The sequence below is a fragment of the Trachurus japonicus genome, chromosome 16, assembly GCF_045865225.1.
Source record: "Trachurus japonicus isolate A0001 chromosome 16, Traja_1.0".
Taxonomy (NCBI): Eukaryota; Metazoa; Chordata; class Actinopteri; order Carangiformes; family Carangidae; genus Trachurus; species Trachurus japonicus.
In genome coordinates this window covers 24791720-24819594 of record NC_140922.1, presented here as the reverse complement: position 1 = coordinate 24819594, position 27875 = coordinate 24791720, and the positions used below count along the sequence as shown (strand labels likewise).

The 27875-nt window shown below is 41.9% G+C and overlaps 2 protein-coding genes across 2 annotated transcripts in view; one reads left to right on the top strand and one right to left on the bottom strand.

Moving 5' to 3' along the window:
- rspo2 (R-spondin 2) overlaps window positions 1-17281 on the top strand; it is a 55659-nt gene extending 38378 nt beyond the window's left edge. Inside the window, exon 6 of the mRNA XM_085802762.1 lies at window positions 15711-17281. Within this exon, the coding sequence (XP_085658888.1) occupies window positions 15711-15826 (116 nt within the window). The 3' untranslated portion in view covers window positions 15827-17281. The remainder of the gene's footprint in view (window positions 1-15710) is intronic.
- Window positions 17282-23654: 6373 nt separating this feature from the next.
- On the bottom strand, window positions 23655-24954 carry LOC146972475 (hepcidin-like). Its single transcript, XM_085802759.1, has 3 exons — window positions 24750-24954; window positions 24574-24651; window positions 23655-24437 (listed from the first exon to the last, which is right to left on the bottom strand). Exons 1-3 carry the CDS (start codon window positions 24930-24932, stop codon window positions 24336-24338), a joined length of 363 nt encoding a protein of 120 aa, XP_085658885.1. The 5' UTR covers window positions 24933-24954; the 3' UTR covers window positions 23655-24335.
- Window positions 24955-27875: the final 2921 nt, after the last annotated feature.

Sequence of the window (27875 nt, the reverse complement as noted above, 5' to 3'; positions counted from 1 at the left end):
TTTTCTGCCTCTCGTGCAGTTTAGTGGTGTTAAATCTTCCATCGGAGGAGAAAGTCATTACCAGTTGTCTCTGAGACTTCTCTGTGCTGGGTACATTCCTCATTGGGGGTGGAGGGGGCGAGGGGGGGGATGCTGGAAGCCGGGAGGAGGAGGGAGGGGGGAGGTCTCTGATTAACTTCCCACTAAGTGCCCCTGCTCTCTGACCAAAATAAATATGGCTGCTGTCATTTTGTCAGCAACTGCCTTCAGAGAGCAATATTTGAAACACCCCATGATCCTGCTGGCTTTTATATGGAGAATCCATCGTCATACCACAGGCATGAGCCATAAACACGTGGAGGCCTTTCAAAGACCATGGTGGGGGGGAGGGAGGGATGGATAGAAGGAGGGAGGTGGAGGAGGAGGGGTCAGCGGCGCTCACTGGGGCTCCGTGCTCCACATTACTGTCATCTGGTCTTTTCCAAAAGAGGAGGGTGCTGCGAGTGAAGGGGTTTTTTCACACTCTTTGGCCCAGTCGAGTTTTGTGGTTTTGCTGAACTGCCTTTTGTAGACTCATGTACACACATTAGATACAGCCGCTCTTATTTGTTTGACTCTCTTTGCTGTGGAGTGTGCATCAGTGATAGTGTTATCCCAGTAAATTCACACCAGCAGATGTGCAGCTATAGCTCTTCATCAAACAACATTTTGATGTTGAAAAGAGCGTGATGTGTTTACACTCACAATTTGCACAAGTTTATAAAATAACCGCCCAAATCAGTCATTTTGCGAGTTTGAAAATCTGGATGTTGTTGCACGCATTGTTCCAAGTGTGACTTTGTTAAAGCGGGAGGAGGAGGAAGGCTGCGTTGTTGGTTGCGAGGCGTCTTCTGGCAGAGGAAATGAGGCATATGGGCCGACATCAACAGCCCCATCAAAAACAGACATACACAAACAAACAAAGTGGCAGCAAACTTGAGGGGTGGGGGGAGGGGGGAGATACTGTACAGAAGTGGAATGTTTTCATGTTCTCATGCCCCACAAACAGGAGCTATTTCCCCCCGCTGCGCTGTATACGGGGCTGATATTGCCCATGACACGGTCGGGGCCGTAAAACAGACCTTTTCGGTGAACGTTCCCTTGATGGGCAGTTTGTGCTGTCACACCCTGTGAGTTTTTACAGCAGTCGAGTCTGTGTCTTTACAGGGATGGATGGCAACAGCTTGTGATGACATCTTTAAAGTAGGGTTCAGCTCCTACGCAGGGCTCCTCTTTGTCTTTTATGAAATATCTGGTGTCCGCCAGCTAGAGATGTCCAAGACGGAGGTTTGCCCCTGAACCACAGTTGGTGATTATTCCCTTTATTTTATAGCAGATGACCGAGCTGAGAAATCGATACAGTGAGGTGCTAAAGGATTTTACAGAACAGCTTCAGGGGTGGCAATCTGTAAAACCTGCAATGAAACCTGCTCACCCTGCTTTTAAAAATTTCATTAGTATGGATTTGGAGCGTGCCGTGGCCGTCTAAATGTAGCGTTAGCAGCTCTTCCCCTCTGACAGGCGTAAAATCCTAGGAAAATGTTGAATTTTGGTCTTTACTGGAGGTTTTTTGGAGAAAGACGATGAAATTTTTTGCAACACGAGTGCAAAGCATCATCTGTTTTCTGCTTCAGTCCAGCCCAAAAAATATCAAATACCCATTTCAGTCTAACCCCAAGTTTGAAGTGTCAGGGTTTCTCACCTCATATTTAGATAACTGGAGCTGGTCAGAGTGGGATCCGTCTGATCGTGCTGTATCCCTGCACCTCCTCTTTCTGTCTGCCAGACCTCCAGTCCGGCACCGCTGCCAGCTCTCCTGTGGGCCGCAAACGCTTTCATCTCCACATCTACACCGCACCAGGCAGACGGAGGATGCACGCAAACACGCACGCACACACAAATTTACACAACCCAGAGTGTGAGAAACACGTAATAGACACAGACAAACAATAAAACAGACCTCACAAGCAGAACGAGTCACCACATTATCTACTCTTTTTCCTCGTCGCTGTTTCCATTCTCTCTTTCCTGTCTCGCACTCGAATGACACTCTTTCACTCACGTATCACATATCAGAGCGCGCGGCTTTTTGAGGAACAATGTGCATGCAGAAGAGGGATGTGTTCGCGTGGTGCACATTGTTTGAAGCGGTGCTGCGTGCACTGGAGTCCTCCCTCTCCAGTGGTCTGGCTAGAGGAGCAAAGAAGGAAGGCTAGAAGCCGAACAGGGGAGCCTGAAAACATCTGGTGCACAGTTGCACTGGCTCAGCCACCAGAAGCTCCTCTCCTCTCCTCTCCTCTCCTCTCCTCTCCTCTCCTCTCCTCTCCTCTCCTCTCCTCTCCTCTCCTCTCCTCTCCTCCCTTCTGTCCCCCTCTTGCTCCATCTCTGGTGGGCATCTCTATAGAGACATCACGGCTTTTAATTACAGCTGGTGATTCAGAGAGAGGCTGTGGCTTCTGACCCACTCATGTCCATGAGCTTGGACCCAGTGCACAGACATGCAGACACAACAAAGTAGCAAGTATAGGCCTGTTGGCCCTTGGCTGTGTGTCTGGATGTTTTTCTGTGTGTGTGTGTGTGTGTGTGTGTGTGTGTGTGTGTGTGTGTGTGTGTGTGTGAACCAACAGTGACAAATACAGGGGGGGATGCAGACTAAAAACAGAGCCATTATAGTGGTAAGTAGAGGCCAGGGTAGCTTACTAAGGCTGTAGAGCCCTACTCTCCCATCAACACAAAAAAGCAAAGGTGATGTCATAGATAGGCAATTTACTGCAACTAGCCAACCAACTCCTAAAATGTTAGGCAAAGTGGGCAAAAACGTATTACTGTGGAAACATGGCATTGATATATTCTGATCTAATAAGCCACCTTTTGTAAAGACTTACTTTTAACTAGCTGGTTCCTCTTCTTGTCTGGGTTTTGATGGTGTACAGACTGTTTCTGTAAAGCTTTTCTACTTCAACACCTGATTTCTGTGCCTGGAAACAACTCTGATAGGACAGAGGAGTTGCTGGATGAGGCGATGCAGGTTCAACAAGTGACACTTTTCACAACAATTACTTTCATTTGCCCTATTAACAGTGGATAAACATTGATTCAAGCAGCTTTTATCATACAAGATGAGACAAATGTGCTTTAAAGTAACTTCAGTCCCCCTCTAAACCCCTCCGGGGGTTTAATAATTATCATTGTACAGTCAGGTTGTACCCTCAAATATATGTAGCAAATATTATCACCATATAACTTATTTTTCTATAGACTGTTGCTGAAATTTCACACAGTTGTTGCTCCAGTTTAATAACTGATTCATTGTACATATTCATTTTAATTGATTTGAAAGTAGTGAAATAAATATGTCATATAAATAATATACTGTATAATAAGTTTACTTAACTTGGGAAATTCACATATGACAAGTATTTTCCCTTGTCTGTAGTTGCTCAGTATTTTGATTTAATTCCTTCACATTACTTTTCAAAATGCATTTTTAAGATTCTTTGAGTCTTCTGTCATCTGAGAAACTCCCTGTCTGTTGCCTTTTCGGTGCACATAACATAATGGCTCTCCAAGGACAATCTCAAGACATGATTAAGTGGTTGGTGTCATGAAACTCAACCCATTCCAGGTACCATATCAAATCCCTTCAAACATAAATGCTCCTTCCCGCTGGGTGGCAAGGTTCAGGACCGTAATCCCAACAGGCCTTGAGACAGTTCTTTCGGATTAGTGGGAGCTTAACTCTCCCTTTGATTTGATTCCTTTCTCCTTCCCCTGCTGCATCTCTGACAGATGCTGCTGCCTTCTGGAGTACACAGACCTCTCCTCTGAGAGGTGAGACCCTGAAATGACCGTTGAAATTGCACTGTAATCATACACAGCTAAAAACAACAAGAAAATGTCTGCCATATGCCTTAAAGCCCTCTGTTTGTGTTTTAGTGAGTTGAAGGGGGATTATTGACAAGAGCGGGGAGAGCGCTGCCTGCCTAGAGGAGCTGAGTGGCGTTGACTCTTATTGCCTATGTCTGTGATCAGATCTGTCAGAGCCACTCAGCTGTCCGTCTGCCTGGTGTTTGACAAGTGTTTGATGCAGCACAGGCCTTAGAGAGGATCAAGCCCTTCCTGTATTGGCTTTACCTCTCTCAGGAGCTCTGTGAACACATCAAACATCACCCCTCCCACCCTGCCCCCGTCTTCCGCCCCTGAACTAATGAACTATTTTTATCAAAAAATATGTGCAGTGTGTTGGATCATCAGAAGAATCTGAACAACGGTGCCCTTGGAGAGTTAGCAGAACAATCAAAGAAAACAAGAAAGCGCCAGCCAGACTTGATTCCCTCATCACTGACCATTGCACGGGGATTGCGCCATGATCCTGATGGCCCCTGTCTCTGTTTTGGTGTCTAAGCCCGTCTGACTTAGCTTGGCTCCCCACTCGTTAGGGCCTGGTCCTGTTTTGGGACAGTTGTGCTCCATGTCCAAACATGTGAGGGATTTCCTCCTGGAGACTCCCAGTAGAGAGAAGGGGGGATGAAAGGACTTGTGCAGAAATGAGATATAAAGAGGGAATCATGCTGGACAATTTCCTCCTATATCCTCCCCAGTTCCCTTCGAGACCCACAGAGACCAGGACGATGCACACCAGGTGGAATTAGAGAATGAACATGCGTGTGCATGAGCACGCACGCTCCAAAATACTAAACAAGAGCAGATATAGTTGTGCACATGCACAGTGGAAAAGGTGACTGTGTGGATCACAGATGGTCACTTTGTACTCTCCTCATTTAGCCATAATATTTCATCCCTCCTTAGTTACTGTTGCTACACCTGTCAAGGCTCCCCCCTCTTTCATGGCACATAAACCGTTCACAAATAATCTTTGCAGATTCATTGCTAAAAGTTCTTAGTAATTCACAGATGACAGATATGACAACTGTTGCTGGCAGTTTTATTAGCTGGCCAGCTAACAGAGCTAATGTTAGCTTCAAGTAAATAAGTCATAATCCAGATGTTCTAGTTGTGGTCATTGTAGCCTGGAACTCCACAAATGATGTTATTGATATGCATCTTGGCTTTGGAAGTAACTCTGTCCCTAGGTAATAAGCTTGTTAGTTATTGAGAGCAGCTTACTTCAGGCACGCACTGGTTGGCTGAGTGTATGCCAGTAGTTTACAGTGTTGACAGTTTACTTATAGAGACCCTCATCTGCCCCCCTCAGCCCCCCACTCCCCCACCTTATAACCTCAGAGTTATAGTGCAGAAAGCCTCTTACTCTTAGTGTAACTTATTGCGCTCCCCCTCACGACTGTGTGAATTTACAGCCATTTTATTCCGCTCCAGAAAATGGTGCGTTATAATGCAGCGGGATTCTTCATGAAGACCTGGAGGCTCATGGGTTGAGGCTGAGCTGGGTAAATCCCAGAGCCAGGGCCCTTCGTTGGGGGTTGACCCTCCCCCCACCCCCCGTTACCTGAGGCTCAGACTTAAAGTATACTCAACAGATTCTGGAAATGCAGATTCACCCCCACAGATAAATAATAGTGTTCCACATGTTTAAAGCTCCAGTTGGTAAGTTGATGAAAGTGAAAGTAAATTCCGCAACTTGGTCAGAAATTTCAAGACAATACTTCGTCAGGTCCCTTTATGAACCTCTGCCAAGTACCCCACACACACAGACACACACACGTGTAGGCGCACGCACACAAAGTAGCCATAAACGCACCCACAAAAGACGTACCGTATCCATAGCAACCGGAGACTCCAAAACGATCTCACATCTCTCTCACCAACACACTCTTCTTGTGTGTGTCTGCGTGTGTGGAGGGGGGGGGGGGTATGACAGAGGTGAAAAGAGGGAGCTGACGGTGTATTGTCTTAAAATTTCCGACCAAGTCACAGACTTTACTTTCACTTTCGTCAGTTTACTACGACGTGTAGGAACGGCGATTGGCTGCTCCTCCTGCTCCCTCTACCTGATTGGTGGAGAATCGTCGGGCGCGGTGGATTTTGGCAAATACGATTACAGGCTGTAGGTGGAGCCAGAGGAGTTGGATTTTGTCCCAAATTACTCATTTAATGTCTGACCATCAGAATATAGTGTCAGTTCCAGCAAATATGACTGAATAATTGTTACCAACTGAAGCTTTAATAGTGTTGTTGCAGGATGTGCTTTTCACAATGCAGTCAGATCGTAGGATGGGCTGCAGGATTAAAGAGAGAGGGGACAATTGGTGAAGTCCTGTAGAGTAAATTTCAGTCTTTTAGTCAACTATGGGAAGCCTGGTCTGCTGTAAGAAGTTAGAGTGTGTGAAACCAGCTTTTTATAGCTCTAGGAACCATATAGGAACTATACTGAGCTGCAGTGGCAAGTAACAGTACATAGAGACTTGAGGATGTAGGTGACATTTATCAGAAGAGCTTGCGAGCAGCTTGCTATCAAAAACTGAATAGAAGAAGACATAAATCCACGCCATATCTTGTGTCTGTTGAAAATGATTAATTTCATCAGCTCAATGCAATACACTTATCGGAAACTAAGATGGATGACTATCATAACTCTGCAAGACACTTCCTGCTTTATATCGCAGCATGTGGGAATTATAAGATGGATCAAAGCCTTTATAGCAATCTCATCTTGATATAGAGGCTGTGGAAATCAAAGTGGAGTGCTGTGACCCTTTCTATCTTTGAGTAAAGACAAACAGAGTTCACATCTGTAATAACTTCCCAGCCAGAATGATGAATTTGCTACTGTATACCCCTGCAGGTTTCCTGATCTTTGGATCTGCGGTCACATTTGAAAACCACTCCCTCATATGCTGTAGCTATCTTCAGCTCGCTCTGTCTCGGCCCCATGCATACAACAAATACAAAAACAAACAGACCCACACCCGCGGCAAGCCCTCGGGAACATCGGCGCAGAGGCCTCCCTTTGATAAGTGCTGAGCTTTATATTTTTCTCATCAGAAATGAAACACAACATTAAGCCATTCATTAAAGTCAACTAAAACTAATTATCCCTCATTTACCCAAGAGCCCGTGGGGCAGGAGAGCCCCATATACTTAAGCCCAGATGTGTCGATGAGTCAGTCGGGAGATAGCAGACCGCAGAGGGGGCTGCTCACTTCTCTCCGAGACCTGTGGTTTCAAGGCGCATCAGGCCGGTCGTGATGCCTGTTCACTGCCTGGCTGCTGACGTTAGCCTCGTCGTGACACCACGGCCTGTGCAACACAACAAGGTTCCATTTAGCGGAGAAAAAAAGTCAATAATGATCCGTTATACGCCTTAATTCAAAACTGAAAAATGAGGAGTGACTATCATATACCTCATGAGCTGGCACAGGTTCTAAGTTGCGCAGAGACTGAGTCACATAAACAGCAGGCTTCCATTCAAATGACCCTTTGTTGCTGCAGGGGGCGACAGCACGCATGTAGATTCCTGCTTTTAAGTTAAACTTTCAAGTCTTTACATTTTGGCAGCTCCAATTGGAAGTGGGAAAACTGTAACAGTTGGCAAGATGTCACAGCCCAGAAACCATATAACGTCATGTGATTTAACTCCTCAGACTTAATTTCTTCTTCTCAGTGTCTGGTATACCCCCACCAGACATTTCGAAATAATGGCTCAACCACTTTACCACTAGGATGATGAAATCTAGCCTTTGTTGCTCAGACCAGTTGTCTCAGCATGAGGCATCTGCTCACTGCAGTTCATGTTTGTATGAACCTCTTTCTGCGTGTGATGAATGTGAAGCCGTTACTAGACACTGATTTGGGCAAAAAGGTTACAACAGTGACGGGAGGGTATACACCCTGTTGAACCCTCACTTTGCAATTTAGGCTAAAACGCCATGCAGGCATAATTTCTCCTGTAAATCATGCTTAGCACAGCTTTAAACTAATAAATGTTACATGGATTGATAAGAAACCATCTGGTCCTGTGTGGATCTACTTTTTAAGTTTCCCAAATCAGAGCTGAAGTATCCTGCAAAAGTCTCCTCACAGCTGTTGTAAAAATGGCAACCAATGAAAAATTCAACATTTATACATGGTCTACTAAATCTTTTGTCTGTTGTTGCGAATGCTGATAGCTAGAGCAGAAAAAAGGAGTGTGAATGTGCTGTGAATGTGAAGAGTTGCAGCGCTTATAAAAATGTTCTTGTTTCCTTTCATTTGACATTTGCGCTTTTTATTGTTTTCTTATACCATCCTCATGTACAATGGCGTAATGCTGTCTGATTGGACACAGATTATCTTGGCATGCCCTTACTGTGATTGATTACATTAATTAATATTCCTGGACTTAGAGCAATATGTGCAGTCACCTGGACTAAGGATAAGCTGACTGTAATACCTGCTTAAATACCTGAATATACTGTGGACCGGCTGTTTGATAGACCACAATGTCCCATCATCTGTTTTGAAGGCTTAGTTGTACTATGACTTGTGATGGAGTTGGACTAATTAACAATATATTTATTAATTATAAACACACACTTGTGTGATCTTTATAGAGTTTTTGCTTTTGTTCAACACCGAATATTAACCAGAGATGTATTTAGGGAATTACAATACAGTTGCATCATAAAAGTTTATTTTGGAAACCTGAGAAATCATAACCCAAGTTTCCAACTTGGAAATCTGACCTACAGTAAGAGATCCTTCCATTGCATTTTCCCCTGTTCCCGGTAGGAAGAAGTAGTCCCTAATTTTCCAACATTTCTGAAACACTGTGTAAGTGTTTTTAAGTGAAGGTATGGTGGAGGAAACAGTTCTGGAAAGCCAGACCTTACTTTGGAGTTTTTTTGGACAATGGCCTAATTTAACATCTGTCATGGAAGGTTTCTACTTGATAACCTACCTCTGAGCACTCCAGCCAGAGGTGGTAGCTCCAGACAGCACAAGGGAACAGTTACCATATTGTGAAATGCAGCAGAGCATGACTTTGAACTCTGGGTAGACTGATGGAGAAGAAGTTTAATGTGCTGGGTCATCATCTGCTCTGTAACCTTCCAGGGCAGGTTGTGGCTGCTCCTTGCTGGTGTGATTGACCTTCTCCAGAGGGGGAAAATAGCACGCTGTCTGCGCTGACCATCGGCCGTATTAATCACCGTGTCAGTCATGCATGTTTTTGCCGGGGACTACTCCGCTTAGAGACGTTAATCTCCGAATCAGGTTTTCGCTTTAACTTATTGTCAGTGAAAAGAAGCATCAAAGAGTGGAGCGGTGAGCTAACCTGCTTTTTTAATCTCCGCGCAGATCCTCCACTGGGTCGTAGATGAGAAGATAATGACCGACCTAATCCCAACATTAGCTTTTTAAATCGGAATGTGTATGTTTTAAATCATTCTCGCCTAGCAGCGCGGTGATAGTAAGCAGAGCATGGGGGAAAGGGAATGACAGAATGAAAGAGTGAATGAAAGAGTGTGATCCAGAGTAACCTTGTTAGGGCTAAGTGACACTGTGCAGAGAGCCTCTTGTCAGTTGGTTGGCAAGATGAGCTTCTTGTAAATGATTGTCCTCTCTGTCAAAAGGCTGATTTCTTTTTTCCTACATCTGACGTCTGTGTCTCCTTCCCACTTGTTTTCTTCTCAAACGCTGTAGCTTTTTTCACTCTGTCCAGATCCGAGTCTGTTACAAATTTCAGTTTTTTACACTTTAGCTTTATTTTCATCTGTATCATGTTCTCCTCTTCCTCTAAAGTTGAATCAGCCTGCTGCAAAAATTTCCCTTCAGGCCAGACAGCAGCACAAAGCGCCATTAAAAGTTTTGGCCTACCTCTGGCCTACGCCTTAATGAACTATGGGTGACTTGAGGTCATACAAGTGTGTCCCACCTATAAATCAAGCGAAAACTTCGTTCAGCAGCGGTATAGATCAGTGTCAGCGTCCGTAACCTTTTCCCAGACAGAGGAGTTGTCGGTGTGTGAGTAAAGAGAGCACTGGCTGGCTTCAGATCCTTTCCCCTTCACAGCATTATAAATGTATGTGTGAGGAGGCCCTTAATGGCTGCTAATCCAATTTCTGCCACTGAAATCAAATCTCACTGGCGCCAGTAGTTCTCTCCTTCCCTCACAAATAATGGCCTCCGCTTTGGCCTGTTTATGAAAAAGACGAGCCGCCAAAAATTCCGGCTTTACCTTCCTTAAGTCCACCCGAATCTTCTTCAAAATTGTTTGGATTTTTTTTCTGCCTCCTTTCCCCCACCTCCCTCCCTTCCCCCCCCGCCTCCCTCCTCCGTGTCCTACGAAAGTTATTAATTGACCGTCTGCGTCGAGTGGAGGGATGGGGTAACAGGAGAGCAAGGGAGAGTTTTCAGCAGTATAGGATCCCATTTACCGTATGTCTTAATGCCTTCTCGAGGTCAGCCATCGATTTTTCTCAAACCACAAGCAATGGAGATAAGATTAGGCCTTCAGTTCCTGCAATACCGTCGAAGCTGTTAGTGGATGAAATCACTTGGCCTGCGCCGACAGTCGGTGCGTTGCTCTTTTTTAGCAGGTCATGGCCTCTGTGATTATAGGGTTACATTTAGATACCCCTACAGAAGCCCCAGGTTTCCTTTCTCTGGTTGAGAACTCTTCAGTGACAAAGAAAAAAGAAAAAGAAAGAAGAAGCCTGATTTCAGAGGAATACGACACTGTTTCATGACGCAGACTTTCTCTCATGTAAACTTATACATTTTCTTGAGTTTGGTCCCCTTTTCCAAAACAAAGATATTAGCTTTGACACAGATGATGGGAGCTTTGGCTTTGGCTTCCTTCCCCCTGGATATGGATTTGACTGATTATCTTTCAGTGCATCAGTTGGACAAGTAGTCATATTGCCGTTCCGCAAGGAGATATTATTCTGGAGTGCAAGCCTAATAATATGATACGTATAATAGCGCTTAACTCTTAGTTGGATCTTCACCATGCAGTCGGCTCAATTATTGCTGAGAGCTTCAAATAGCATCGCAGGGACACGAGGAGAGGGAAAGGGAAGAAGGAGAACGATGGGGAAGAAAAGGCAAGAGCGGTGGATCCCGACTGGCTTTGAGAGGTTATTGAGGACCGTCCACCACAGTGCGTGCAGAGGAGTTTAATATTTCTTTGCTCTCTGGTTTGGCGGCTGAAAAGATTGGAAATGACACTAAGTGTTTCTCAAGCTCACATAGGTGATATAGAAACTTGCAATCACTGATGCACTGGCATAAAGAGCACGTATATCATTCACACATGCACATGCACATCCACACACACACACACTTGCAGATACATAAAAGAATTCCTCAAAGGTCATATTTGACAGCGGTAAACAACCACCCCCACCGCAGACTCTGCTTCTGATTCAGAAATACAAAACATTTTGATTTGCTCTGGAGATTTTTTTTTGTTTGTTTGTTTGATTTACTTTTAATTCCAAACATCAAGCTGGCAGAGGAAGATGGTATCTATGAGGGGAAAACTAAACATTGGTGAAATTATGGTTTGTTGTAGTGATAGTAAACGCAGCCAGAACGGAAAGAAAAGTATAAAGAGGGATTATAATTTTCTGATAAAAGCCATACTCTTGATTTGATCCGTAGCGTGCCAGTTACGACGTAAAACAAAGACAGAAAAATGATTTGAAACCTACTGTGCCTTCCAAGACAAAATTATCTTTACATGCTCTAAGATTTATGAATTTGTTCTTGGTTTTGAAAGCAATTGAGATGACTTAATCATTTCTTTCCAGGCAAATTAAACTGTTTCCTCTGTGAACCCTGGTAATCAGCTTAAGTGATTACATCGGTCGTAAATATGAGATGATGAAAGCTCAGTGTTCAGAGTGCATACTGCCCTGAGGAAAGACTAAATGGGAGTTCTTGGGTAGATATGATAGACCATCTCAATAGGACTGTATCAGATGCAGGGGGAAGGGGCTTGTGTGGGGATTGGTTGCCCTCTAGCTGTCAGCACCGAGATTGGGTTATGAAATATGGTCCAACATTTGTGAGGAGCTGAGTTTATAGTGTCATCAGTTAGTTTGGGAGAGTTTGAGCTGAAGGTGGAAACACATAGATAAAGCTGTTGCAGTAGAGAGAAGTCTGATTAGTATTCAGTTTCTGCAGGAAAAGTGGTCGATCATACCAATCTGGACTTTGTGGTTATCTTCTTATCAATATAAATCTTTCAGGAAGAGTAAGAGTAATAGCCTGTGATGGGTAAATCTCCTGCAGGACTGGAACTGTCAGCGCTCCTGGATATTGTACAGTATCTTTACATTATCCAGAAACTGGTCATTTTATAAGGGTGCAATTTAAAAGTAATGACTGGAAAATATCAGGGATCAGCATAGTATATTTTGGTTCCAGCTATAAAGACCTCCATAACTTTGTTTTGTATATTCCATATGTAGCATGATAATTTGACCTATACGCTTTCTTGACAGCTGTTATCAACTTACAGCAAAAAAGACTCAACAAGGAGCAAAAACAAAGCTGCAGACAGAGAGCAGTGCAGAGGGAGTGAGGCTGAGGGGAAAAAAAAGTTTTCAGATGAAAAGCTTGTAATGCTTTAAAATCTTCATTTCATGGTGTTTTTAAGCTGATTAGAGCAACACACTACAGTACCAGCACCACCAGCACCCTGTCCCCCCAGTATCACTGCCATACAACCTACATAATAGCTTATAGATAAAGATTCTGTTCCCTTTAATCTTTAATGGTATGTATTAATTCAATTATATTTTTTCATCCCCATTCTCTCTGGCAGGCTTAATTTGATAGAGTCCATATCGTATAAAATGTTCTCATGAATTTCCACAGCAGTGGACAATAAAGATTTTCAATTCAATTCTTCAGGTGTCTATCTATAGACTATACTGTATATGTAGATATAATTAATACAATTTATACATTTACATTTAAAACATAATTGAAATGTGTAATTTTAAGCTATTGTAACCACATTAAAATACAATTCCCGCTAAATTTAAAAGATGAGATGACAATGAGATCTGCTAGCCATTTTATCTTTAGCATGATGTGACTCGATCAAAGCTTAATTTGTATCAGTATGAAATTATTTATCAGTGAAATTATGAAATCTGTGTATCATACCTGTTGACCTCAGTAGCTCAGTCTGTGCTGAATTTATTTCTTTGCTGCAGTTCTGTCCGTGTGTGTGTGTTGTGACTGAGCACTGTTACAGAGAGCGTAAAACTCTTTGGATTACAGATCTCCTGCCCAGTCCTGATCTAGCCAGGAAAACTACTTTTTTAACTTAACTCTCACATATTTATTTGTGTTTTAAGCAATTGCTGTAAATGCAGGCCTTTTCAGTTTAAATGCAGCCTTGCGTCCAAGGAATGGCCCATGAGGGCTTTGCCCGTTTCAGAGGGAGTTTAATGCTGCACAATGTACTTTATTGCCGTCAAATGTAATTCATCTTGAGTTGATTGCTCTGAAAGCCATGTTTATCAGGCACCTAGCAACACTGTTTTGAATGAAAATTACCTCTTTAAAGAGCAATTAGGAAAACGAACCTATAGGCCAAATGCCTCTCAGCTCCAGATTTACTTTAACAAACATTATCGTACCATAAGTCACGCAAACAATCTAAAGTGGCATCAGCAAAGCAAGTGTACAAAGTCCACTCGTAATACGTTTCAATTGAAGGGCATGAGATTTTTGGTGGAAGTGATGTGAAAGTTGTTTTCACAGGGAGAGTTAAACTGGGAGCTGTGTGCGAGAAGCTTTATTACCATGGCTCAGATTGGCAAAGTGACTCAAAATAACAAGATTAAATTAATTGCAGGAAATAGCTCTAAGATGGTTTTGATGTTTGCATGCATCTGTATTATTCATTGGGAGACCTTATTAGCAGAGCAATATCTTGCCCTCTCATGCGTGTCGGCTTAAACGAGTGAATATTTTCAAATCTACCTCACAGTGTCGGCCTGAGAATGGGAAATAGGTCTTTTGTTGGGGTGCTTAAAAGGCCACCACAACGCCAGCACTTATGAGAAGGCAATTAGAGATAATGCCACATTTTACACTCGTACCTATTTTTCGTGAGAGAAAATGCTTGAACAAGTGCAAGTAATAAGACTCAGAGTGAGGCAGCGAAGGCCTGCGTTTCAGACTTGTTTTTCTGTAGCACTTTCCTGTGCTTCCCCCTCAACGAACCATAGCGGGGCTTGTTTCTTTGTGTTCTAGATCAGGATCCAGATAGCGTCTCATCATCCAAGCCTTACTCTACTTTTCCCCCCATTAGATTTTCTTTTCCCTTAAATTCCCTCACACTCACCCGCCCCCCCCCCCTCCCCTCCTCGCACACATACATCTCGCACACACACCTCGTTATCTTATTTGTGGCCTTGGCAGCCAGATTGTTGCTTTGTGGTTCGGTAGCCAGAGTTTTCTCTGTCGCAGAAAGCCGTGGGTGCAGAATCTCCACCACACAAGCTTCCATAAGAGTAGGAAGTCAGTTCCCAGCATGCTTTGCCCATCGCAGTGAAACCTGGGATGTATTAACCTTGGGCTGGGGGGCCTTTCCAACTTGGAAAGAGAGTTATGCAACTTCCCATAGTTATCTCCCCTCTCCATTGCAGTGACAGTGAAAAGTGTTGCTCTGAACAGACAGTTTTTTAAAACTGAGTTTCAGTCCAGGTTGGAGCAAACAAGGACCTGATATGTGATGTTCCCTCATAATGTATAGGTTCATTTTCTTTATGTAATTCAGTCTTTTACATTGGCAAAAGTTACATAACATAACATAACATAACATAGGGGCTTTTCAGAAACCTTAAGCGTCATCAACTTGCAATCCTACGGATTCTTTTAGGAAACTTGCAGTTGAAGTCGGTTTTTCTTTTTCCAAGTGTTTATCTTTCTATTCCATCACCTTTATCAAATTTAAGTCTTGGTTGGTGTAATAAAATCCAAGCTCAACTCTCAAATCTTCAGTTCTCCAGCCCAAAATAAGCAGGTTGAGTTCATGAGATCCGCCACCACAGCAGTCTGTTGCATGACTGTGCTTTTATACGTAGCCCTGTTTTACAGAAAAATCAATGAAGTGAAGCTCACAGGTCATTAATCTGTTGCTTTAAAACCAAACCTCTGCACCCATCAATATGTTGCATCACCCTGTCAGTGGCTGTTTTTTTTACGCAAAATATCATGTACAAATGAAACACAGCATCAAAAAAAAAAAAGCTGTCCCAATTTTGAGCCCGACTGATTAATATTCAAGTGTGAGTGCCATGATTAATACCACAGCACCGTCCCTGGTGCACTTAAAGCAAATGTGCTTAGAACAGCACCGAGCAGTTGCCAAGAGTCTCTTTATAGTAAGGCCAGGTCAATGAGGTTATGAGATGAAGCTGTGTTTCTGACAGAAACACAGCTCTGTGCATGGAAGAAAAGCCCTGCATGAATCTCATCACAAGTAAAAAAAAAAAAAAAAAAATCATGAATTCCTTTTTCTTATGCAGGCAGGACTTAGTGGTACATTTTTATTATGTAAAAAAAGGCAGAGAAATGATTGTAAGATAGGTGGATTACATGATAAGCGACTGGTTTTATAAGAACATCATATAAGCATAGTGTTAGCACAGTAATTACACAGTTACCACACAATAACTGATACAGGATGGTCATTACTTGGAGAAGTGTGAGTACTATAGTGCTGAGTAAAAGGCTCACCATTTTTCTCTTATTCCCTCTTTTCCCAGGTGGCTCAGGGAAGCACCGACCCAAAGAACCAAAGAAGAAGAACAAGCAAAGGCTGCGGTTTCGGGCCCAGAACCAGCACAGCGACCACTTGGCCTCTGCGCGCTCCAGCCAGTGAGGGACTGAAACTACCCCATTGAACAAAGAACCAACGCAAAGCTGCTAGCCGCTGCTGCACCCATATTCTGACCGACGACTATCACGAATCCCACCACCACCACCACCACCTCCCCTCTCCACCTGCCTCCCAGCCCTCTCTCCCACCTCCCCCCACCCCCCCACCGACCGCGCACCAGGACACGGCCATGACTCATAAATCTGTCACTGCGAAAAAAAAAAAATATGTGTAACGTAGGATATCAGTATCAACACACTAAACACATGCTTCATGTCTCCGCCTCCCGCTGCTTCTCCCCCCTACTGCAGTGACCAGCCAAGTGACTCTGCCCCCCATACCCCAACCACCCCACCCCCCTATTCCCAACCCCTTGCCTTGTGGACCTTCACAGTTGACATTACTGAACTCATTTCCCATCATTAACAATGTCATTAACCCATCCAGGGTGATGGAAGATGGACGGGCAAACCAGAGACTGTGGAGACGGGAGAGCCGGATGGAGGGAGGTGGATATTAGAGGTAGTGAGGGAAGCTAAACCTGCTCGCCAAAATGCAGGAGGTGGGGGGGGGGGAGGCTGAACCAGGGAGGATGAACAAAAAGATGCAGGATGAAGAGGCAGAAGAAATTAGGCTGAAACAAATGATGCTGATGGACAAGAAAATGGCATCTTGAACTGAAAGAGACTGTTTTTTGTTCCTATATTTATGTCAAAGCTACCCTCACCTTCCCTCTAAATGGAGACAGAGTGTTCCCATGTGTGGCCTTTATGTTATGTACATTTTTGAGAGTAATATTAAAGAAATTACCATGCATAGTTGCAAAGTATTTTATTCTCAGCACAAACTGTTTACGTTCAGACCGCTTTATGCTCTAACTGTATAGTGTGGATAAAAAAAAAGAAGAAATTTAGTTGTTCGACTAGCATGGCAACAGACTCATGTACATAGTTTATCTAATTATGAAAGCTTATTACTGTATTTTCAGTATTGACTCGTTCACCGTTCTAAATGTTTTAGAGATAAAAAGGTTGTAATACCAAGCTACAGATTAAAATGATTAAAAAACAAATAATAAACATAGCCGCCACATAGCTATTTCATTTATATGGTATATATTTGATTTATTTATTAATTCTATTTTGTACTTTTTTTTGTTCAGTGAGAATTTTGCCTCATACTGTTACTCTTATATGCTGAAATATTCTTTGAGTTCCTTATAACAGTGCATATCTTTAACATGTGGAAAAGGTTTCTGTCTGATGTCACGCAAAGTGTTGTATTATTCATTTGACCTCATCTACTGATTTCTATGTTTTAAAGAATAAGAAAAAAATGACAAATAAAACCATGCTTTGACATATTCTAGGTTTAATAATTAGGATCCAGCAAATGTATGGTCATAGGACTGCATATGTGTACATTGTGTTTTATTAAAATACACTCCATGTGACTGTATGATGAAGCCTTCATTATTGTCTATGGTTATAATATATGTGGCTAAACTCCGAATCTGCTGTTTCCTTGTCTCACTCAGTGTACAATTATGTGATTTCGAAAACATTTGTGAAATCCATCATGTCGCACTGCATGACACAAGCTCTGCCTCCAGCCAAAGGATTGGATATGCTCGATTGGGCCTTAACTGCATGACGGCACTGTTAAGGGTTTGTAATTCACTATGACGTAGCCTCATGAATGCTACAAAACCAGCGCGTGTCGTTGGTGGCTCATTCATTTCCACCATCATACTGTAATGCCCTAACAACGTGTATTTGGCGGTGACACTTGTCTTTCATCACGCACACACATTCGATCACCTCTTTATGTGATGCACGTCGCACTTATTCACTTTTATGGTCCTCAAAACATCAAAAAACCACTTATAAAAGTCTTATATGAGCAAAGAGAAAATGTTTTAATGCAAGTCACGGCTAATTTAGCCCAAGATCCACACTGTATAATTATTATCCCAAAGGAGAAAAAAATCCAAATCTGCCAGACAGCTCATGGATGCACAGTAACAGATGAATTACATTGTGTCACATATATATCATCCTGGGAGTCACAGACCACAGTCTTCCTGCTCTGGTTAACCCCCCAAAATCACACATGATATTTCCACAGGGAGCCCGTCCGTGTTGAAAAATCCCATTCTCTCTGTGCTCCGTCTCTACCTTGAGGCCTAATACTCTGCAGTTTTAAGTGCCTGAACATCTTTCACAGGTGTTCAAAGCAGCGCGGTGTATGTTACACAGGAGGCCCTTCATTTTCACAGCTTAACACTTCCACTGTGACAGTTATGCTATGGAGTCCTGGAACTGACAAAAAGGTAGTAAAATTTTTTAAGACAAGTCAAAAAAATATAACTGAATACATCATAAATAGATATTATATATAAAGCTACACTTTTAAAGTTAACTTTCAACATTTAACCTCACCCACAGGTGCATGTTATGTTTACTGTCTTTCACTGTATAAAGTTTCTCAGGCCTCAGGCCCCATATTCCACTACACATGTTCTGCTCCATCTGTACATATTTGGCTACCTATACATGCATTCCTCTATTGTGAGGTACTTCAGTATTTCTATTCTTCTATTGTACGGTATGTTAACTTTATACCCAGATACCCAATACTTTTACTATTTTTGCTACATTTATCCGAAAGAAGCTTTCATTATTTACTTTTCAAATTACAGTTGGAAGCCCAAAAAAGACTAAATTATGAAATATTTTACATAAAGTAAAGACTGGAGGGATATTTTCTTTCTTTTTAAAAAAAAAATTCTGTTGCCATGTGTTTTTCTCTCTGAAGCCACTAATCATCTCACGACCTCTGACATTTATCATGTGACCCTTTGAGGATGACACACATTTTATGCTGGTAAACATAGACTTAAATTAGTAACTGCACTGAATATGACCATAATATATAAAACTCTAAGTAAATATAAAACTTAAAAGTATTTATTTAGATGAAGGTTTTAAGACCCTTTTCTACCACTTTAAAATTGCACATTCTTTTCAAATAAACCTTATCATTGCACAGTTGAGGTCAATGAGCAGCTCCATGTAGCCGGTCAGGGCCGCCAGTGAATGAGGCAAAGCAAGACTGACTGCAGCAGGGAATGAAATAAGGCGTAGATGTAGCAAGTTGTTTTTAAAGCCATCTGCTGCTGGTTACAAGTTAATGAACGATTCACAGATGTCATCCCCTGGGCCAGACTATCACTGCTCCAGACTGGGGGATTAAACCTAAAGGCTTACGGAGAGGAACTGCACTGAAGTGGATTCATTAAGCACAAGACCACCACTAAAGCGCACATTGCAGCGTCAATGGAAAAAAAAAAGAAAGAAAGAAAGGAAAAAAAAGACAGGGGTACAGAAAGAATCACATCACAAATTTCGGATGAGTGGGTCTGTTTATTTCCCCTCACCTTTCCCCTTTTGACATCAGTCCTCTCTGTTTTTTCTACTGCTGTGAGAAACGGGACACTGCTGGTATTCTTAGTGTTGTTAAGAGGGTTAGCAGTCATCCACACATCAGAAGGAATGGTCCTCCCTGTGTAAACCACTTCTGTATATGTGTGTGTGTGTGTGTGTGTGCATGTGTGTGTGTGTGTGTGTGTGTGTGTGTGTGTGTGTGTGTGTGTGTGTGTGTGTGTGTGTGTGTGTGTGTGTGTGTGTGTGTGTGTGTGTACATTGTGTGTGTTTTAATGTTTGTGCTGCATGTGGTTAGGTGGCTGAGACTGAAGCTCCCTTTTAATCTGACAGAGAGCATTTTCATTAGTTCTGTTGGGTCCTATTATTAAGGCCTGCTTCAAAGGCACAACAAGTGAAACCGCTAACAGGAAACGACCCAGTGGGCTCCAAACTGTATAGATCAGTGATAGCAATCTGTGCTTTCAAAGCAGGTTGTTGTGGCACATTCATTGCATCTATTGTACGCACTGTACGTACTTCACATGACAGTAAGCGGATAAGAGGAGGGGCCCGGGGACCTCTGCTCTATATACTGTAGCTTACTGTGAGTGTGCAGTTGTGGCACATGTGACACATTCGTTCCGATGCAGATGGCAGAAATGGAAGTTATGACATTGGTGGGGCAAATAAGATTGCCCGGGATAATAAATGTTGTAATAATTTGCTGTTTTTAATAACTATATAATGAGCCATCGCTTGCCCTTTGAGTTGAGGGAAATCTGGAATCATTAATCCTCATATGGGTTAGCCGTGGTGTTTGGCATGCGGGCCTAAACAGCAACGAGCAGGAACAGAGTGGTGTCAAAGGACAAGCAGATCTTAATATTTTGAACAAGTTTGCCATATGTTAGCCATCATGGTGTGTACAAACCCGCTAAATGGTGGCATTAATGGGTGGCTTTTACTACTAAACTTGCTCCTAATTGCAACAATGCAATCCAAAGTCAACTCTCAATGCAGATTTTGGCTTCAGTCGGAGTTGCTAGGTAACAAGTTAATCCCGAAAATAAATATGTTCTTCAATAAAAGCTAATTGTCTGTGACAGTTATTTGCTTTGCTGCAGAAACGTTTGAAACGAGAAACCGTAAAAAGAGACTCGGAGCGGTGCTGGAAGTACACAGCTCACGCTGTGTGGATGTCGAGCGCAGCCACGAGAGCCGCTCTACATCTGCTTCACCTGCTGCACAGGAAGAGGAAAAAGATTCATGGTCTTTATGCTCACCTCACACGTTAATATGACCATGCTGTGTTTGACTTTTTATTCACTCTAGGACGACGAACGCTGGAATATTTATGAGTCATGGGGCTGCGGTAGCGTTTCTGTGATTAGGCTTCATAACAGCAGGTGCAGTGGGTAACATGGGATTTCCTTTTTATCACCATTCATTACATGGAACGGACAGGCATTTCTATACCAACCCAGTGTGGTGTGTCCTATGGGTGCTGTAACTATTATTTTTTTGTCGTATTTAACCCCATGTTCCTCGCGCTTTTCCTTCTCCACTGACATCCAAACACAACACAAAGCCATTGTCCCTGTTCACCTGAGGGGAATACAGGCAGAACGACTCTGTCCTTCCACTCAGGATGTGACACGCAAGGGCTTTATGGCCTGAGCTGAATCATACTGCGCACCTTAAACACATTACAGACTGGGCAAATATTTCCTCTTACTGGTGCTCTGAGAGCCATGGGCACAATCATTATATTGGGCTCAAGAGCCAGCTGTTGAGGACAAATCCACAAGGATTCCTATTTTTCCCCCGCCTGACTCTCTGGCAGCCTTACTCCATTCATTCAATTTTTATATGTGCCTAGTAGCCGTGTTACTACCGGTTTCAAGGGAGAATTAATCAAGAACAGGTCTTATTAAAGTATATTAAGACCAGTTGAATTGGGTATAATATGCTCAGTAGGGGCCCAGAAGGGTTGTATCTGAGCCATAGCTGACACTTGTGGCTTTTAGGAGCTTTCTGTTCAGTAGTGGCACCGCACCGCTTCCGGCATGAGGGGCTGAGGGGGGTATTCACTTGAGCCAAGTGTTGCATTGTGGGTAAGCAGATTTTAAGTGGGTATGAGTACAGCAGGGGGTAAAGGAGGGTCTCATTGTCCAGGAATGTTTATCTTCCCCCCAGCCTTCATTCAGGACCGGATTATGCAGTGCCATGCTTCAGAAGCAACCTTTGCCTCCAAGTGGAGGGTCTGCAGAGGAAATATTCATTCATACACATACACATCTACAAAAGGGCATTATCCCACTCATAAGAAGCCAGGTTGATTGCTCTCCCCAAGGCGAGGGCGAGTCGTAGGTGGAAGCGGAGCAGTGCATCAGGGTGTTGAACCTCAGCCTCTCTCACACACTGGGCCGGGATCTCTGGGAAGACTGGAGCCAGTGATGCTCCCAGTGAGTGCAACACAGTCATCATCCCTTAGCACAGCAGATTTTATTGGGCAGTGTGTGGGTTGTAGAAATGTGTTTAATCAACTCAGCTGTAGGGGAGGTCTTGACCTCATGACAGTGGTTCCCAGCTTTGATTGTGTGTGTGTGTATGTGCGTGTGTGTGAGAATGGCTCCCAGCCTTTGCTGTGGAGTGTGACCTGCGGTGCAGCCTCTGGTTCACACTCTGTGCTCTGCTGTTGCTGGTTTTAGAGATTAACTGGAGAAAGTGATGACTAATCTGTTGGTTAAAAGTCTGAAACAATTGCAGTCAAACAAGATATTACAGCCAATATTGTATGAAATGTGTCCCTCTGGATCCAATCAAGAGGAACAGGGATAGAGAGCTATTCCAACACTCTGCTCCACAGTGTTAGACATCCAGTTAAAAAAGTATTACTCACAATACATAAGCCACTAAATGGGTCTGTGTTGTATTGTGCACAGTGTAAGTATGTTCATATGATTTGATAGGAAGTAGAAATTCTTTAATTTTGTGTTCTTAATTATAGTTTTTTTCTTACATTTATTCACAATTATTTATAGAATAGCTATTCCATGTAATGGTGCTCAGGCGATGGAAGCCTGCAGACTTTGGTGGTCCCCTTACTTTAATGACATTTTGGACTTTTTTTTTGGACTATCTGATGAATTGCAATAAAAGTTGGTTGATGCACTTCTCATTTTCTCCGGTTGGTTATTTTCTGACTTTTCCACCATAATCAAGTCAGAATTCAAACATGTCCAAGTCTTTTTTTGATCAAATACCTGCACAACTGATGGCATTCACATCAACCTCAGCTGTAGCCTACTTTGTACTAAGTGCTGTCTGAGTGTATCCAGTTAAGAGTGTCTACTAATCAAATAAATAGCAACAGCAACATCCTGTGGATTTCTCTGCTTCCCACCCAAGCGCTGTAGATGGTGCACTTAAAAAATGCTAGCTTGAAGATTTATGGAGCTGGTACACTGGAGTTCACCGATGAACAGGCCCCTAATTGCTGCCTGCATTGTGATTCGTGTGTATATATGTGGGTATGAGTCAGATAAAATAAACCACATGGTATGAGTGTGTGTGTGTGTGAGTGTGCATGAATGTGTATGTGAGTGAGGAAGTTGAACAGAACTCTGCTCTCATTTACTATCTCCTTGTGTGGTTTTGGCAGCAGCTCTGTTGGTATGGGGGCGTACAACGGGCATCCGTCTGGGCGTGAGGCAGGCCTGGCACCACACTCAGCCCCCTGCAAGGCTGCGTGAGGGTGGGATCAGGGCTGGAGTCCGCCAGGCTCCAGACTGCTAGTCTGTGCATATGTAAGTGCAAGCAAACGTTGTACGTACACCTCTGTGTGTGTCTGTCGGTAATTAAATCCTAATCACAGAGGCTTAAACCACAGGTTTACCATTGTTCTGCTTGTCACTTGCATGGCCTGCATATGTTGACCTCTCTGTAAGTTGTTTCACTGTTGCTAACTCTATCACGGAGTCCATCTGAGACTGTGTGTTCCCTAATCATTTTTTCACTGAATTAACACCAGACCATTTATATGACCTCTGTGGTCATTATACTTGTGGGGCGCAGTCCAGCCATGCTGAAAGCACAATAGCATGCATACCACCATGGCCGAATGCCATACCTCCCTGTACTGTACTGGATAACGAGTGAAGCACAGCAGAGCTGAGCTGGGCCTGGTGAGCACTTGGACAGCAGACCACCCTTGGAAAATGAAATTGCCTCTGAAAGTGTTAGAGGCCAGTGGAGGAAGTTACTTCCTTAACAGTATGTGGGCCTGCGTATGAGTTATGTTATTGACCGTACATCATAGCAATTAAAGCACTAAGCTGACAGTTCATTCACAGCAATTGGCACTTATCTTGATGGCATGCTATTTAATTGACATTCAAGTTAAATGTGATCATACAAATGTTTAATATATTGATGATGCAGCCACATATGACCTAATCCAGTGACATCAGAGTTTTAATTTACAACAAAGAGCAAAACAAGTTGGATTTTGTTGCTGTGGGAACTCAAGGCAGGTGAATTCCAGTTCATTTATTCAAAGGTTTCATTCTAAATGATCACTGAGTTTGAATAAATAAATATAAATATGTATTATTTCACACAGATCATAATGAAACACACTTAAAATACAAAACATGATCATAGCAGTTTGTGAAAAATGGGACACCCTGATAAGAACTTCAGAAGCTTATGAACAGGGGCCAAGGTAGTGCATTTACCAATACAATTTCAGCCACAAAATATCTAAATCCTAACAACTCAATACATACAACCATCCAAATAATGGCTAAATGGTTGTTATTAGTGCAAACATCCATCCATTATCTATGCAGCTTATCCGTGTAGGGTTGTGGGGGAATTGGAGCTGACACTGAGCGAGGGTGGGGTACCACTGATAGGTTGCCAGTCTATCACAGCCTCATATGCTCCGTGGCAGAGAGAAAGCCGGTAGAACAAAATCCACAGGCCTCAGGTCCAGAGGCTACCCGCTGTGAGGTGGCAGCGCTCTTCCAGAGTAAACAAGTTATACAGCGGCGACTGTTCCTTTAAGTTGTTTTTTTAAATCCTCACTCACAGCAGATAGCACAGACACCAGGGACGCAGCAGTCACAGCACAACTGGCATCTAATGGGGTCACTGTAATTGTTCTGCCCGATGTCGTATGGCATCTGTGAGAGAGACAAGAGATCAATCATCAAGGTCAATCATCTTTGGACTCAGGGCACTTTGTAGGAAAAACAAATCCAGTTACATTTAAACGGGCTCATGATAGATGACTTAATTTATCTAATCAAATCAACATACCATCCATGTTTCTACTGATGTCTCATCCTGTTCTGTGGATGAACTGTCATTGTCTGTTGCCTCCTCCGGTTGTTCCAACTGTAAATGAAATGTGCACATTGAGCAACATGTTAGCATACAAGCAACACACTTTAATAACTAATAAGCAATTTAGATACACTTAATAATGTTCTTACCCAGATGAATGGGAAGGTATAGGTCTCCTGAATGTAAATAAAGCTCAGCACACACACCACAATGACTGCAACATTGAGTTTCTTCATCTTAGGTATAGGATAGGTGATGTAGCTCTCGTCAGTCCCTTTGATTTTTCCTGTTTGATGGCTGAGTGGGTAAAACATGGTGCTATTTATACTCATGCGGGACAGCGTTGCCTCATCACTGGCAGCATGAATGTAGTAAATTCCTGGGAAGTGACAAAGGGGCGTTCTCTAATTTTGTTTACTGGGCACAGAGTTTGCTTTGCCGGGAAGCTTTAAATTATATTCCAGTAATCAGATATGATATTCTTTACACAGTGTTACAATATATATAATGTATTCAGGTAATTTTAATGCTTTAAGCAGTATTTTAAGTAAGTATTTTTATTATTAAGAGGAAAGAAAGAAAAAAAGAAAGAAAAAAACAACACATGTCCAATAGAGTTTTATTTGTTTTTGAGAGAGACATGGAAAAACCTTTGTACAGCAAGATACATGGGTCCACGTGGTTTTGTACGGCTGCACATTTTGAACCTAGAAAATCCTCGACCAAGTGAAAGCAGTGAAATCCTTTTGGGATATTTATTAATCTTATACAGTAACACGGTCTGATCAGGAAAAGTGTTTAAACAATATATGTAGTAAGAGCATGTGCAGTGTTTTTTATCTGTAGCCTCCTTCCTAACTACTGATCATTTAATATGAAAATGACAGATGGTACTATCAAATAATTTGTTTCCTTAAATATTACAAGTATCATATAATATAACTTTTTTTATCAGTTCACAAGTTTGATGATAATTTCATAACAACTCGAAACATCTTCATTACTTGGTGCAAAGAACTTATTCATAAATTAGGTTCTAAATAAATACAGAAACACTCTGTTTACTTCTGACTCTGATAAGATAAGAGGTCTGTGTGAATCTTGGGTAACTCCAGTCTTTCCACATGTTGTGCAATAATAAAAAAATCCCCACACACACCACAGGCTTCTCATTTCTTTTTAATTATCTACAGAATTTTCATTTTCATATGACAGTGGTTAACTGCTGCTAAATGTGTTTGTTTGTTTGTTTTCCATTTTTTTTGCAAATGTGTGGAAACTTGGAATCCATTCTGAATGGTTTGTAATTACTGTTGCTATTCAGTTCAATTAGTAACTATGCCTGAACACACAATTTAGTATTGAGCACTGAGAACCCATAATGTCTAGTTCCTCTCCTATTCTTAAACATCAATGACACATTTATTTTTTTGTATATGCCATTAATTAGCTCCTGGGGATATATTATCTAAAATTGTTTCAGAAGATATTTTGTTGCCATGGATGTTTTTATATCTTCTTGTTTAAAAGCAATGCATTACATTTCCACATAAAAATTGGCATAATGTTTGGTTTGGGCTATATATGATATATAGTATATGGTAATAACTCATCATTTATTCAGAGACAATACTGTTTTTTTTTTTATTCAAAATTTTGTGTATGAAAAACATTCAAGAAATTTTGACCCATGAATAATGAAAAGAAATGAGGTCATGGAATTTGAACACTTTCTAAATGAGTGATGTATCTTGGGACATAGTGTAAACTGGGAAATGAATGCCATGTCCTTACAGCTGATTGATATATAACTAAAATATGAATGGAACATGACAGATAAACTCATTTCAGAAAACATGAAATGAATTATCAAACACAAAAACATAACCACTCAATAGGTCTGTTTTTACTAGTGTCAACTTGTGCATGCTGATGTGTAGATATATGTACAGTAGAGAAGGTTTTGAATGAAGGAAAAAAGGAAGTCATCAAAGTGACATTGATATTTATTGATACTAATCCTCAGAATCTGCAGCACAGTCACACATATGAGGTTCACAGCAGCCACAGCAGAAACAACACGTGTCACCCTTCTGACTGTCGTATAGCAACTGTGTGACAAGAGACGTTTTCATCTCCACCATCATCATTCACTCTGGTTTCTCCTCTTTCCTTGTGTGAACAGAGAGAGTATCAGGAAAACATGCACCTCCATCTGAATGATCTAACTAATTATCTAATTAATTGTCTTTATTGACTGAATGACCTGAACATACTGTACAGTACCATCCATGCGCGCACTGGTGTCACCTGATGTTCCACTGTTCATGAAAAAACCAAAAGTAAATATTTTTTGTAAGATATCCATTGCCAATGAGCAAATGATGTCAGGTTCTTACCTCAGTAAATGTGGCAGAGCTCCCCTGAAGACAAATACAGGTGAGCATGAGCGCCACAGCACCTGCAAGAGTGAATGTCTTCATTGTCTGAGAGATGTTGACTTGTTGAAGTTGTTCTGTTCTTTAACTCTTGAGTAAAATGTGCTGGTATTTATACTCACCAGAGCTACTGTTGCCTCATCATTGACAGCACAGTGCCAATTCAGAAACAGGCTTGGATCAGACCCTGAACGCTTTGAATGGAAGTGGGGAAATTTGTCTGTAAAGAAAACTTTTTTTTTTTATCTATTTGTCTGTGCCACAGTATCAAATGTTGAGTTCAATGATGAACTCTTTCAGAAATACAACTCTACCAACACATTTTACAAGTTTTAGTCGTTTTGGTTATTTCAAAGAATGAAGTTCGGAAACTTTTAGATAAATCACATGAAATTGCAGCTACTATATGCAGAAACAGCACGGTATATGGTTATAATTTGTAGGCCTAGTTTATTCAGAGGTTCATATTGTACTGTTCAAGAAAGTACTAAATTACTGTGCTTAAAACTTATTCTAAATGTTGACCCATGAACAATTTAAAAAAAAAGGAGGTCATGAAATTTGAACATTTTCTAAATGAGTGATGCATCTTGGGATATAAATATCCTTACAACTGATTGATATATAACTTAATAACAGATAAAACTCATTGCAGAAAACATAAAATGAATCATCAAACACAAAAAAATAATCACCCATTCACTAGTGTGTAGATGTATAGAAAATGCAGAGAATGTTTTAAATGTTGACCATTCATATTAAGAGAAATATGCCATTGAAGTACAGTGATGTTTATTGATAATACATAGTATATGCAAATATATAGATGGTACAGTA